This window comes from Plectropomus leopardus, chromosome 12 (assembly GCF_008729295.1).
Source record: "Plectropomus leopardus isolate mb chromosome 12, YSFRI_Pleo_2.0, whole genome shotgun sequence".
NCBI lineage: Eukaryota > Metazoa > Chordata > Actinopteri > Perciformes > Serranidae > Plectropomus > Plectropomus leopardus.
In genome coordinates this window covers 15,689,148-15,703,250 of record NC_056474.1, presented here as the reverse complement: position 1 = coordinate 15,703,250, position 14,103 = coordinate 15,689,148, and the positions used below count along the sequence as shown (strand labels likewise).

The following is a 14,103-nucleotide window of genomic DNA, read 5'->3' as shown; positions in this document are numbered from 1 at the left end:
TGCACTTTAATAATGCTTTTTTGTTTTTATTTGACAGAGAGAAGATCCAACAGTTCAAGACAGAGAAAAGTCTGGAGCGACATATTGAAGGTGAAATGGCAAGGTAAGCCATGTTTGACACTTTGACCCTCGTTATTGATCCCTTCTCACTTATCTGTGGAGTGTGTGCATGCTTGTTAGGCCTTATGTCTGTGCAAGCATACTCTGACAAATACAGACACACAAGTTCATGCCTTTTCCTTCTCAGAAACGCACTGCATTTACCCAAGCATGTGGTCACATGACGAGTGCGAGTGGTGATAATCGCTCTCCTAGGGCTATGTCTTTGAGGTCATTTTGATGGGACGCAACCCATAAGAGGGCAGATGTTGGAAGCAAAAGGAACACTTTCATCTCCTCTGTGAAATTTGTGTGTCCAATCTGATAATGATAGGAGGACACACTTTACACACACTTAAAGGGCGAGACACAAGAAGAGAGGAAATGTATCCTGGAACTGTCTGTCTCTGGGTGACCCCGTCTGTCTTGACAGCATGCACGGTGGATAATGGCTATTCCCTTATAGGATCCACCTATAACAACCGTTCACTAGTGTCATGTGACTTGTTAGGGTAGTACTTAATGATACGTTTCTTTTAATTCCTGCCGCTCTAAAAGAGATTTCTACACACTGAAAACACCAAAAATAGAAGACTTAAAGAAGTATTTCACTGACTCTCACATAAAAATAGGCCATCTCTGCAGTAGAAGGACACAAACACTTTTGAAAAAACAGAGAAAATGTTTGCTTTTGCTCAAGAGGTAGAAAATCTACAACTACCAGAATGCTTTGAGCCTGACGCAATTTGAAATGCTCTGTGTGAAACAATAAAAAACATGTTTCTGTTAAAAAAATGAGGTAAGAAATATACTACTCAGCAACAGAATATTGGTTTATATTTAATCAGAGCTTCTTAGTTTTACTGTTTGATCACAGTTTTGTTTGGCCCCAGTTTTCACTGTGCAGGAAGCAGTATGGCACCTACTTCCTGTTCACAAACTCTCGCCATCATGGTGAAATGGTCATTAAAATACGTTTCTGAAAACATTTTAAATGAGAAAAGGTAATTAAGTTACATAATCTTTATTTATATTTGATCAGCACTGCCTAGCTTTACCGTTTGACCAGGTTTCGGTCGGCGTTTGAAAGACAGAAAGAGAGGTGGGTGTGTCTCTTGATCTGCTTTATACTCTGTGATTACATGGTTGTGGCGGCATGGGTTGTAGGCAGTTGGTGGGCAATACAAAAATGTGAAAGTACAGCCTGTAGTTTAAGCAACAGCTCGAGAGCCAGTGAAACTCTGGCCACTGGTCAGATGGAGAAAAGTTTAACACACTACATCTACGTCTACTTCCCACATTGTTTTGATACAAAGCTTGTTGTATGCTAAAATAGCCTATTAAATGAAATATCTATGCTTTTTTGTTACATTCCAATCTTTTAAAGTAAAACAACTAAACTAATAACTTTTTAGCCCCTGGCTGATTATGAAGCCCCTTGACGTCCAGTAGAACTTAAAGGGAGAAGGGGGGAAGGGTTTTTGTAGGGATTAGGGAACAAAAGGATCCTTCTCTGTCATCAAAGAGGATCTGCTCCAAACTCATCCCCTGCTCTGTGGCGACAGCTTTTTATTTTTCGGGAGAGGGGAGTGACGGCTGGTGGGAGGAGGGAGAGTGGGCTGTAGTGGGAGAGTTTGATGGCAGTAGGGGCTGCAGATTTCAAAGTAATCGTTAACTTTAAGCCCCCCAGTCCCTGTGAAATGAAGCCCTCTGTCCCAGACACAGTGTTGCCTGTGGCTCCCAGTGGAAGCCTGCCACCCCTCCTTTTTTTTCCCCAGGCTTTTGTCACAGTGGCATTTAAGTGGCATTACTCATCATCTAGATGACCAAGTGAAGGAGTCCCCTTTGAGAAAGCTGAAAGAGATGGATTTTGACTCCTGGGACCGGTGTTGCCTCTTAAAACAACACTAAGTGGAGATAAATATCCACTGTGTTATTGTGATTCAGCTAAACTCAATTGAGACATCCTCTTGAATCATAACTGACCTAATAACCCAAACCTAGTGAAGTGACAGTCTCATTATAATGTTCTAAAACAAAGGAAATGATGACTGAAAAGAGAATGTGTTCGAAGCCTGATTTATACAAAACATATCCAGAGAAATTAAATTAGACATTTCTGTTATTGCACACTTCCCTGTAACCAGAGACATTTGAGAGTGATCTGGGTGCGGACCAAGTCATGGATTTGTATGTTCTCACAGTTTATATGAAAGTAAACTTAAGCCCATCATATGATTGAAGACCCCTTGGAATTCATCCACATTTCCATTGTTTCACTGCTTTACAACACTACTTATTTTGGCCCCCTCAAAAACAAAGAGGTTGGTGATATATGGATCAAAAACCAAAACTGAGGACATTTAGGATGATAAAATATGGATATGGCACTGAGAATTATTTTTTATGTAATTTAACTCAAAAGCAAAGATGGCAGCTTGAGAAGGGTTTAGGATAGAGTCACACTCTAGGAGTTAGGGCGGAGAGGTGAAGTGGGGAAATATGCTCATGATATTTTGATTTTTTCTTGAATTGTGCAGCAATTTGTAAAGCCTGTTTCAATATGAGTGCTATAAATTAAGCATCAATTATCTGTCTGTATGAAATATCACCATGTTGATGGTTTACAGGTACATGTGATGAATTGGTGGTACTAAGACTATTAATAGCCACAGCTGTGCGTAATGGTCGCGTTTAATGACAGCTGTTTTGTCGGAGAAGCTTGCCAATGTGAAAGTCTCTTAAGAAGCTAGTGTTTACCACAGACTTTATTCAAGACTTGTAACCAAAAACCCATTCAAAAACCCATTGACTTTGAGACGAGGGAACCAGAGGTGCTGAAATGCTAACATTTCTGGGTTTTAGGACTCATTACTGGGATTCTGTTTTGTGTCAGTCTTCTCTGCAAATTCTGAATGTGAAGCTCTTGTGGTTTTGTTATTTCTCATGTCATTCCAAGCATGTGAAAGCATAGTTTATGCATCTGAGCAGGGTGTGGACAGAAATATGGGACAAAATGTGTCCTGTATTGATTCAGTAAGGGGTAGTATATCATGCTTTTCAATAGGGGACAATCCCATATTATAGGGGAACGGTGGCAACCCTAGAAGGGAGAGACCCGTGGTCGGCTCGTAACTGCTCTCCACACCTAGGGCAGGGAAAATCCCGATGGTTAGGCCTATAATGCTTTGGACTTTACTGAAAACAGAGCCAAATTTGCCGGGCTTAACGATAGCACACTTTTGTACATTCTTTGGACAATATTATCAATATTATTCTAAACTATCCAACTACAAAAAAACATAAACCTACCAAGGAAAAGATTGCCATCTGCATTCAGTATCTTAACAATCTTCTTGCATTCGCGAGATAAAGCGCAAAGACTCTACTGTGTTGTCTGGCAGATACACAAAAGGCAGTACCCCAATTTCATATGTGATGATGTAAACTAAGTAAATCTAATAGGTGAAACTATTAATACATTTTATGGTAGACCCATTAAATACACTTAGTTTTACTGTCAGATAGATGTTGTGAACCACAGTGAGGAGGTAAAGCCACGTTCGACATGATGACCTTCTGTTGTCTCATTAAGCCACTTGTTATCAACTGTTTTTTTTTTTTAAAGATTCTTAAAAGCGACAAAATTCACGTGTTTTATTCACAATCGTATTTAACGTCATCAAACAAAACTTGAAAATCTTTTTGTTTATGTTAGTCACAGACCTTAGTACAGGCATCTAACCTAAAGCCTGTTCAAAATACCCCACTGACTTAGAGACGAGGGAACTGGAAGGCAAATTTGCGTTGATAGGATGGCAAAGTCACAGCCTGCCTTAATTTGCTGTTCTCTGCTTCTGATTGGCTTGCCCTGACAGTGACATCACTCCTTTTGCCTAAACCTAACCAATACAACCAACAAAGGTAAAGACTGCTAACTACTCAGTCAGAGGGAGAGGAGCGCAGGTTATGCCTTTGCTATCCTAAGAAATGCAAATTTACAACTGGGAGTGCTAAAATGCTAACTCATTTCTATTGATGTGTCACACATACATTATTGGAACCAGTGGTGGAATGTAACGAAGTACAAATACACATATACTGTACTTAAGTATACATTTAAGGCACTTGTACTTAACTTGAATCTTTTGTTTTCATCCCACTTTGTACTTTTACTCCACAACATTTCAAAATGAAATATTGTATTTTTTTAATCACTGTATTTATCTGAACACTGTTGTTACTAGTTACTTTACAAATTAGGATTTTTTCATGAAAAACATAAAAGTACATAAAATATGGTCTTTTTTAATAACTTTAACAACCCAATAGTTTACAAGTACAGCTGAAATGATTGGTCGATTAGTCAATTAGCTGATCAACAGATATGGCAACTACTTTGATGACATTTAAGTCATTTTATTTATTTTTTAAAATCTTTTTCAATTTTTTTTTTTGTATTTTAAAGGTATTGAGATTATTGGGTGTTTTTTTTCCCCTGAATTGGGTACTTTGGCAATTATATTAATGGACATTTCTGTCATTTTATTTCTTTTCTTCCTTTTTGGAAATAATTTGGATTTTTCTTTTTAAAAAGATTTTTCTGAATAGGGTACTTTAAGTACATTTTCCTGATTATACTTCCGTACTTTTACCTATTAATATTTTTACAGAGTATTTTCACAATGTGGTATAAGCTATTATATATTTATTTAAATAAAGGAACTGAATACTTCCTTCACCACTGATACAAACATATTGTATTGTATTTTAGTTTCACACTTTATGCTGTGATTTAATTTAAATATTTTTCAGACTACCTATAGTGGATAGTTTGCAAGAGTAACTCGAGCCATGATGCTAATACAACCATCCATTTAGGTCAAAAAAGGCCTTTTATAGGAGGGGTATTAGTCATGGTAGAAACAGCACAAATGTCACAAATGACATTAACAATGTCTCTGTTCTGTGTGTCCCAGTAAGTCATGACAGTGAGCCACCAGGACCCTGAAACTGAAGCAGCTAAATGGAATTCAGCCATTATTCATTTAATTATTTACACCTGAGACACGAATCCATAAAAAAGGCAGAAAAAGAGTTCACAAGGTGCATGACTTCATGTTCGTAACACTGACATCTATAAGGATTTTTAAGCACATAATCTGACAAGTTGATTTTACTTAAAATAATCTTGGAAACCAATTGCCTTGGAAAAAGAAAGTCAATATAACTATTAATCTTAACTTATGTTTACTTTATATGGAAGTGCTAAGTTTACTCAACATTTAGGTGTATTTACTTACTGAGGTTTTTTAACTTAAAAATAACAAGTGTCGTTACCTTGTTCTTTGTAAGTGTTTGCAAGTTTTGTAAACCAAGTTAATCTGACTTAACTTGATCACAACAAAGAGGATTTTGCCAGTAAGGAAGTTTAGAGATCTGCAAGTTCTGCTTTGTTAACATGTTTAAGAATATACAAATATGAGTTTGAAACCAGCAAAATACAAATATATAGTGCCGTAAAGTTGGTTGACTGAAGTTGCTAAAACTTGGAAAGATTGAGTTAATTAAGCTCATTTTTAATTTACAACAACTTCACACAATTAAGTAAGTATAACCAAATTTTAAGTAAGCTTAACAATTAGGAAGTAAGTTAACATTATTAAGACTAATAGTTATATTTTCTTACATATTTCAAGGCAATTGGTTTCCTAGATTTTTTTAAAACCAACTTGTCAGATTTTACAGTATAGATTTCCCTTTTTTTTTTCCAAATACTGACCAGGTTAGTTTTGAGTAGTTCTGTAGCCTGCAATGGGTCACATTACATTAGAAGTGAGGGAACTGAAGTTGCTTGCCTCAGTATCAGGTCGGCTCTTCAACATGCACATTAACCAAGTGAGGATGAGCGAGAACAGCGCGAGGACACTGGCAACAAACAAACAGATAGGGCCGACGGGCCACGTAGTGTGATTGAAGTTCTGCACAAAGATGAGGCCCAGAAGTAAAAGCACCACCATGGACAGGAAAGAGAAGATGGCGCAGCCGCAGCCGCTCAGAAACGCGACTTGTTTGCAAGTGTGACAGTTGCTCTCTTGGGACGCGGCTGAAGAGACGGCCGGAGCTGCGGGGGTGTCTGTGTTTGATGAGTCCGCAGGCTCGTGCGTTTCAATCGGGAGCGATTCTGTCAGCGCGATGTTGTCGGGGAGGTTGTGAACCCGATACTCCGGCACTATAGTGCGCTGGCGACACACAGGGCAGCCGATCCTCCATCCTCGGCCCTGCCGGGAGTGCAGAGCGTCGAGGCACTCGGTGCAGAAGGTGTGGGAGCAGCCCAGTAGTTTGGGAGTGTGGCGGTCCAGGTCGAAGTAGTTGTAGCATATTTTGCACTCGTATACGTCGTTGGGAAGCGAGTCGGTCGCGTCAGATGGAGCTGAGCTACCATCGCCTCCCGTATCTACCGCATCCGCCATAATCCGTCTAATAGGGGCACAAAAACAGCTTTATTTCATGACAGTGTCCAGCTACATGAATGATCGAGCATATACTGTGGAGTATTTCCGGGTGGGAAAATTCCCGGATGACAACAAAGCGTTGTAAAGTTAAAAAAAAAATAATGATCAGTCCTATTAGATGTCGTGTCTCGGTTGTTCGATCACAGACTTGTTGCAGAACTGGCCCGGAGCACAACCCGTGGTAGTGGACAGGGACAGACTATAGGCTCTTCATTGTTGCGATGAACTAAACCCAGTTTACAGCAAAAAAACATACAGTAGATAAACTAGTTCAAATTGATTTACCAATCTGTGTCACCTGGCGTGTCACAAGTTTGAGTTGTGTAGAAGAGGTGGATTTTATAGCTCCACTTACTCATATGATCAGACTCCAGCGCCTGCAGCGACGGTAAAGAGCACCGTGTTTTGTTCCTTTGGTTTTCAGCACCACGGGCAGTGGACAGCGCCGAGCAGTGAGATCAGCAATGACTCAGCTGCAGCTCAGCACCGCCGCTGTCCTCTGGGTTTTTTTAATGGAGTCTGAATACCAGTCATTATTGTAGATACCAGACTATATGCTTTATCTGCTACTTTACAAAGATGGATAGTTTGCAGTTGGACAGGCGTGATGTATTTGCAAATGGGCTTTCCCTCTCAAGCAAGTGCAGTGAGGGCTCATCTTCCACTTTAAACATTCCTTTACTTCCCATAGCTCAATAGCTGCTCTTTACTAAGAAATCCTATAGGCAGAGTGTGCAATGTTACTTTTGAAATGAAATTTGTTACAGATAACTAGTTACCCTGTGGGGAAAAAAATGTAGTAAGTAATGTAACTATTTAAATAACTTTGTCAAAGTAATATAACTTATTGCATTTTCTAATGAATGTTATAATAATTCATTACTTTTCTGACATGGTTTAAAAACTGGACAATCATGTTCAAAGGTCCTTAAAACATAACTTTAAAACAGGAATTGTAAACCTCACAACTCCACACTGATTATTGTCAATCTTTAATTTAAAGTGACTTAATATAACAAAGAATATAGACAAATGAACTTTTTACCCTCAAAATATATTCAGACGTAACCCCTTGTAATCCCCAACATTTTTGATTAGTGACAGTAATTGTATTATTAAAATTACATTTATTTTGTTATTTATTTACAGAACTCCGTTCATAGGTGTATATGTCGGGGGTCCGCAGGGGACATGTCTCATCAATAATGTAATAATGTAATAAAGTAGCAGATGACTTTTTTTAACACGATCCAAAACATTTACACCATATATTGATGCAGAAAAGGCACAAGAATGCAGAAAATTAAATGTTTGATGAAGATTTTCTGGTAGATGACTCCCCAAACCTTCTGTGTCATATGTCTCCCCCACTTTGTTTAAATAGAAAAAAACGAAGCCTTTGACTCTGTTACATGTAACTAGTCAATCCCCAATACTGCACCAGTATGACACTGTAGGATAAAACTGTTTGATGTCTGTAGTTTGACAAAGTTTTGACAAGATCTGCAGTACCATAAATGAAACACTTTCACATTACATTTACAGGTGGCTTTATGGACCATGAAAATGCATTTTCAAATATTCTTGAAATAATGTGAAAAACAGAATCCACTGCTGGAAAATCACTGATTCCCCTGCTGATTTCCCCTGTTAGACATCCTAATTGTCTCCATTCAGTAATGCAAAACCAGCATGCTGTAACACCATCCTAAAGTGTAATACCAAGAAAGAGCATCATGAGGGGAAATGATCTGTCTTTTGAGAAGTGAGTGAGTTTATATTTCATCTCTGTAGAAAGAGGTACTTCATGGTGTCAGACAGTTAGGCCACACACTGTATGGGGTGTTGGACGTGTCATCCTAAATTGAGCTAACATGTGCCCTCTTGTGGCTGAATTTATGCATGCAGTTTGTACAGAGACACTAGAGACAGTAGAGTTGGGAAGCAGCATATTGTGTCTAACTGGATTACAGTCAAATACAATTACATGCAATCAATCACATCCTAACAGTGTAGTAACTGTAATGAGTTGCAGTTATTAGCAATAGTAATCAGATTAAAGATGCTTTTGTTACATTAGTCTTTAAAAGCATGTGTGGTAAGTGAAAAAAGAGTTGGTGATAGTTGGTTATAGTAATTTACATGTGTTATCATAGAATTAATGATAGTTGTTTTACTCTTCAAATTTGTACATTTCATGAGTAAAATAATTCACCAGCTATAAAATTCATGTTAACTCAAATCTTTTCAAATAATGTCCAAAACTCTTCGTATAATGCATGTTTTAATGCTATGAATATAGTTCCATGAGTCAAGAGTATAGGGCTGCAACCAACAATTACTTTCATTTTGATTATTTTCTTTATAATCAATTAGTTGTTTGGTCTTTGAAATGTCAGAAAATCATGAAAAAATTATGAATTTTTTCCCCCAAAGCCAAAGAAGATGTCTTTTAATGTCTTGTTTTGTCCACAACCCAAAGATAATTTGTTTACTGTCATAGAGAATTAAAGAAAGCAGATCATTTTCAATTCAAAAAGCTGGAATCAGATCACTTTGACTTAAAAAAAATAGTCAAATAGATTAATTGATCATCAATTTAGTTGGTGATTAATTTAGTAGTTGACAACTAATCAATTATTCAATTAACAGCTTCAGCTCCAGTCAAGAAATATTTGACATTACTGTGTTTTTATGCTTCATTTTCTAATATATATAAAAAGCAAAACTTAAGTACATAAATTGTGTGACCCTTGAAAGTATGCAATAAATTCTCAGCAAAGGAGTGGAATGTGTGATACATATTTTGTGATTTAAGAGCAAAAAATATTTGGCATTACACAGCTGTTTCCACATCACTTTTAATACAGTGTTTTTTTCAGAGTTGCTACTCTTTACATAATATTGTACTGGATATGTCTCACATCTAAAATATATTTTTGCTTTTTATCAGAATGCATACGGCTTCTTTGGGGCAGTGTGAAATCCGTTTCAAAGAGTTGTCACAACACCAGATACAATGTTTCTCTTCCCTAAGACACACACTCACACACACACACACACACACACACACTGAAGTAAGGGTGTAGTATATTGCAGGACAGATAAGAATCTTTATTGGAAGCAATGTTCATCATGAGACCATTTACTGTTAACTCACTATATTCAAGTCCTATTTGCTGCACTATTAAAGTAACCCCACATGCCCAGAGGCTGTATGATTAACAAATGCTCTGCTTTTCTCTTTCTGAGCTCCCTCTCACCTGGGAGCACCTTGTGGCTCTTTGTTATGATAAGTGCAGTCAGTTTGAGTTCCCACTGAAGTGTTGTGGGTCATATGTATTTGATAAGATCAAACACATCATAAAAACAGTGCCTCTTTTGGAAGTACCTTGTAACGGTAACATCCCAAGGCTACTAATCACAGAGTGGATTTCCTCATTCTGAAGATGCTTATCTAAATGTCAGCCTGGCCATTCTTCTAATCTGCCTCTCCTATTTCACACAATGTGTGCTCTGTCGTCTTTGTGATGCAAAGCTCTTTTTAATTGTCACTGAGCTGCTGCGGGCCAATAAAGACAAAACATCAAACATGAACTGATGATATGTCACATAGAGCAATTAAAATCAGATGCAGTCCAATTAGTTTTGAAGGGCATCATAAACACACTTCCTGCTCACCTCCAATATATAACAGATTTAATACGTAAAGAAATGATCTTGTATGGCATTTACACAAAACATAATAAGTGGAAAACTTGTTTAATGAGGGTTTTCTTTCAACAAATTCAGTGTGAGACCACAGCTTTATTTAGGAACAGTGTCTGCACAACATGTGGCTAAGAAATGGTATATTTCCAAATGTGTGTTTAAAATATTGCAAAGAAAGAATTGGCAGAAGTAATCGTACTCTGTGTCAAAGCCTCGACTATAATTAGACCTCTGTGGGCGACTGCAGTATAGAAACAGACATTATGGCGTATTATTTAAAATTCCCTCACAGCAGTGGCAGGATCTCCTTAAGACCCATAAAGGTTAAGCACACAGTTTTACAACTGACTGTTGTTTTAACATATAAAGCATCAATAAAAACCCAAATGATATTGCAAATTTGGGATTTTTAACTTGTCACATTAAGCTGTACTTTTTCTCCTGCAGTTTAAGGAATGCATGACTGACGATTTTAATTTTGAGAACAAACTGAGGCCTCTTAGCTCAGCAGTTTACTCATGGTCAGAAATCACTGTGATGATCTGATTGCCTACAAACATCCATCTATATGTGATCTGATGGTGTGCTGTTAATCATGAACACTGAGCTGTATTGTGAGTCGCTCTGGAGAGATTTTTCCACTGTCGACGTAGACCTTATCACTATAGGGCCACAGCCAAGATCAAAACAGCCTAAGGGTTATTAGACTAACTTTATCTTTAATGGACACAGAGCTAATTATTCTTCTTATTTGAAAATGTGTACGGTTTCAGAAATGCAGCCTTAAAAAGCCGCTGGCTTACTCTATGCGTATGCCTAGTAAATTCAACACACTATTTCTTTTCGGGGCCATTTTGTACTTTATTTTTGATGCATTTTGTCCACCACCACCACAGCGCATTTCTGCCTCAGCTTACCCCACTAATTGATTTGACACGGTAGATCCAATATCCTTTTCATGATAGTCAAACTTTAGTATGATAACTTTCTTTTCCCCTCCTCCCCATTCCTTCTTTTATGGACATATAATGTTTCCACATGTTCTGCGTCCACTGAACCTTTTTTTTCCACATGAAGTCTTACAGGAGGAATAAAAATATACTGGGCCACATGCTGTGGGATTCTGGGACAGAAAGATGACTATTTCCTGCTAGAGCGGTGGGTCAAACTATAATAAAACTTGGATAAACAAATGTCATCTAACAACCCTTGTACCCCCATCAACATTTGGTGTTTTCTCACCTTTTATCAAACAAAAATCAGCCACAGCAGTTGCACCAGCTGGCTTCTTTTTGCTTATTCACAGGTAAGGTTCCACTCATCCTCCATGAGGTTGTGACAGTGTTTTCTTCTAGTATTGACAAATCTGATGGTGATCAGTGGATTGCCTGCCAGAGTGTCAGCTCTGATAATGCATCAGTTTGTCCCAAAGAGGTCATGACCAACCAGTCACTCATGGTATGCAGGTTGAGGAGGCATCTGAGCAGAATCAGCCAGTATATGGTCTTATTCCTATAGTGGGGGAGGGGGAAAGAATGTATCGGTCTATTAAACACGCCTAATTATCATAATTATCACAACTCTGCAAGCTTCAGAAAAGTCAAATGATCCCTCATGTGGTTCTGTGTGTCTATAATCGACCATTTGCACGGATGTGTTACACTGCCGTGTGGCTGAGCCACGGGGCCGCACAGCACCTTTTGTTAAAGTCCTGCGACTGTTAGACGACCGTGCAGAACTTTTGCGTGGGGTGTGGAGGAACTCGTGGAAAAATTGATCCTCCTCTCCACGCTGAGAATCCCACCGCTTCAACACAATGTTTCTCTCATGACCTCCATTTTTTTTTCTTTTTTTGCGAAAATCTACTTACATATATACTTTGGGTGATAGAGAAAAAAAAATAAAAACTCGTTCTTTGCTACCTTTTTTACAATCTACTTTTCAGTATATTATATAAAGAAGGCCTTATACAAGTCAATTATAAAAAGTGAGCAGCATCATATATGCCATGCCATTCAAGGGCTATTTCAACAAAACAAAGCTTTTTACAGTAAACTATAACCTAATGCATTCTCATGCACAGCATGAGGGACTCCACTGGGAAACAAATATACATAACAACTGTTGCAGTAACAACAAATGAGGTGAGGGCTTCTAGACGTGCTGATCGTGATATGATAATGATTTATAGCTATGATCAAAATAAGAGACAAAATAATAGACATAATGGAAATAATAAAAATAATAAAAATAATAATAAAATACGAGAAAACCGTCACGGTGTCATAGTTTATTTAAAAAACTGTTAAGTGCATGGTATCTTAATATTCTCGCCTGTTGCAGCCCTCTTCAGTCTCGTCTCATCATAATTATGTAATCGCGCATACATAGGCAGACCTGAGAATATTCGAGCAATTAAAACTTAAATCGACGGTGGCCGTTTGAGCCCTTTGGAAGCTGCCACAACTAAATCTCCACCTAGACTACTCATTTTTAACTGTTTATAATTTTGTTGTTTTGCTAATATACATTATTTAATTCTAAAGCAAGTGTTAATATTATTATTATTAATAATAATAATAATAATTATAGCACAAGCTAATAAAACCATTTAACAAGAACAGCTACTATTAATTGTAATAATTTTAATGTCAGAACCAAAAATTATTGCCTTTTGTGTATTTAGGCAAGTGATATGTTATGCAAAATTGTGTGTGTGTGTGTGTGTATCAATGTAAACATGCTGTATGAGAACATTTGCATTAGGGCTTTCAGTCTGTCCCTGTTATTCATATTTTCTAACATGGTTGTAATGTGTTACTTTTTGATACTTATATAACTAACCTCCATTGCTCTCTTCACTGTTTGGTACATCACAAAACTTTCTTAGTGATGTGCCAAGCAGTGTCCTAATACCGTCCCTCAGATATATCATCACAGTGTCATATCTGACAAGTTGATTTACTTAAAAAAAAAAAAAAAGTCCAGGAAACTGACCGCTTTGAAAAAATTAAGTAAATATGGCTAGTAGTCTTCATTTATGTTTATTTAATATGTATATGTAACTGTTAAGTTTACTTAAATGCAACTGTCTTTACTTAATTTTGCGAAATTGTTGCAACTTAAAAATGACAAGTTTAATTAACTCAATCTTTCCAACTTTTAGCAACTTCAGTTGACCACGTTTACTGTGCTGTATATCTGTATTTTGCTGGTTGCAAAGTAGTCAGTCATATTTGTATATTCTTAAACATGCTGAGAAATCAAAACTCTCAGATCTTCTATCTCCATCACTGGCAAAATCCTCTTTGTAATGATAAAGTTAAGTCAGACAAACTTGATTTCCTGAAGTTGTTGACACTTAGGAAGAACAAGGTAATTGCACTTGTCTTTTTTAAGTTGCAACAACTTCACAAAATTAAGTTAATACAGCCAACAAAATAACAACGCTTGTCATTTTTAAGTTGCAAAACCTCAGTAAGTAAATACAACTAAATGTTGAGTAAACTCAACACTCATGTATAAAGTAAACATAAATTAAGATTAATGGTTATATTTGCTTTCCTTTTTAAAGGCATCATTTTCCAAGATTATTTTAAGTAAGATCAACTTCTCTGATTTTACAGTGCGCTTATTTACTTGTCTTTATTAAAAGTTGCACACTTACTGAAAAGTTGTAAAAGCTCGTGACACCACAAACTGACCTCGTGAGGTCAATCCAGACAGAAGGAGCTCCTGTTGTCCAATCACAGAGCTCCCCCAGCCCCAAAACGTCCGG

The 14,103-nt window shown here is 37.4% G+C and overlaps 1 protein-coding gene across 1 annotated transcript; it reads right to left on the bottom strand.

Annotated features, from left to right (window-relative positions):
* Positions 1–5,918: 5,918 nt before the first annotated feature.
* Positions 5,919–6,618, bottom strand: LOC121950958 (E3 ubiquitin-protein ligase RNF186-like). Its single transcript, XM_042497102.1, has one exon. The coding sequence runs from the start codon at positions 6,570–6,572 to the stop codon at positions 5,919–5,921; it is 654 nt and encodes a 217-aa protein (XP_042353036.1). The 5' UTR covers positions 6,573–6,618.
* Positions 6,619–14,103: the final 7,485 nt, after the last annotated feature.

Coding starts and splice junctions, on each gene's coding strand:
- LOC121950958 (XM_042497102.1), bottom strand. CDS start 6,572: ATGGCGGATGCGGTAGATACGGGAGGCGATGGTAGCTCAGCTCCATCT.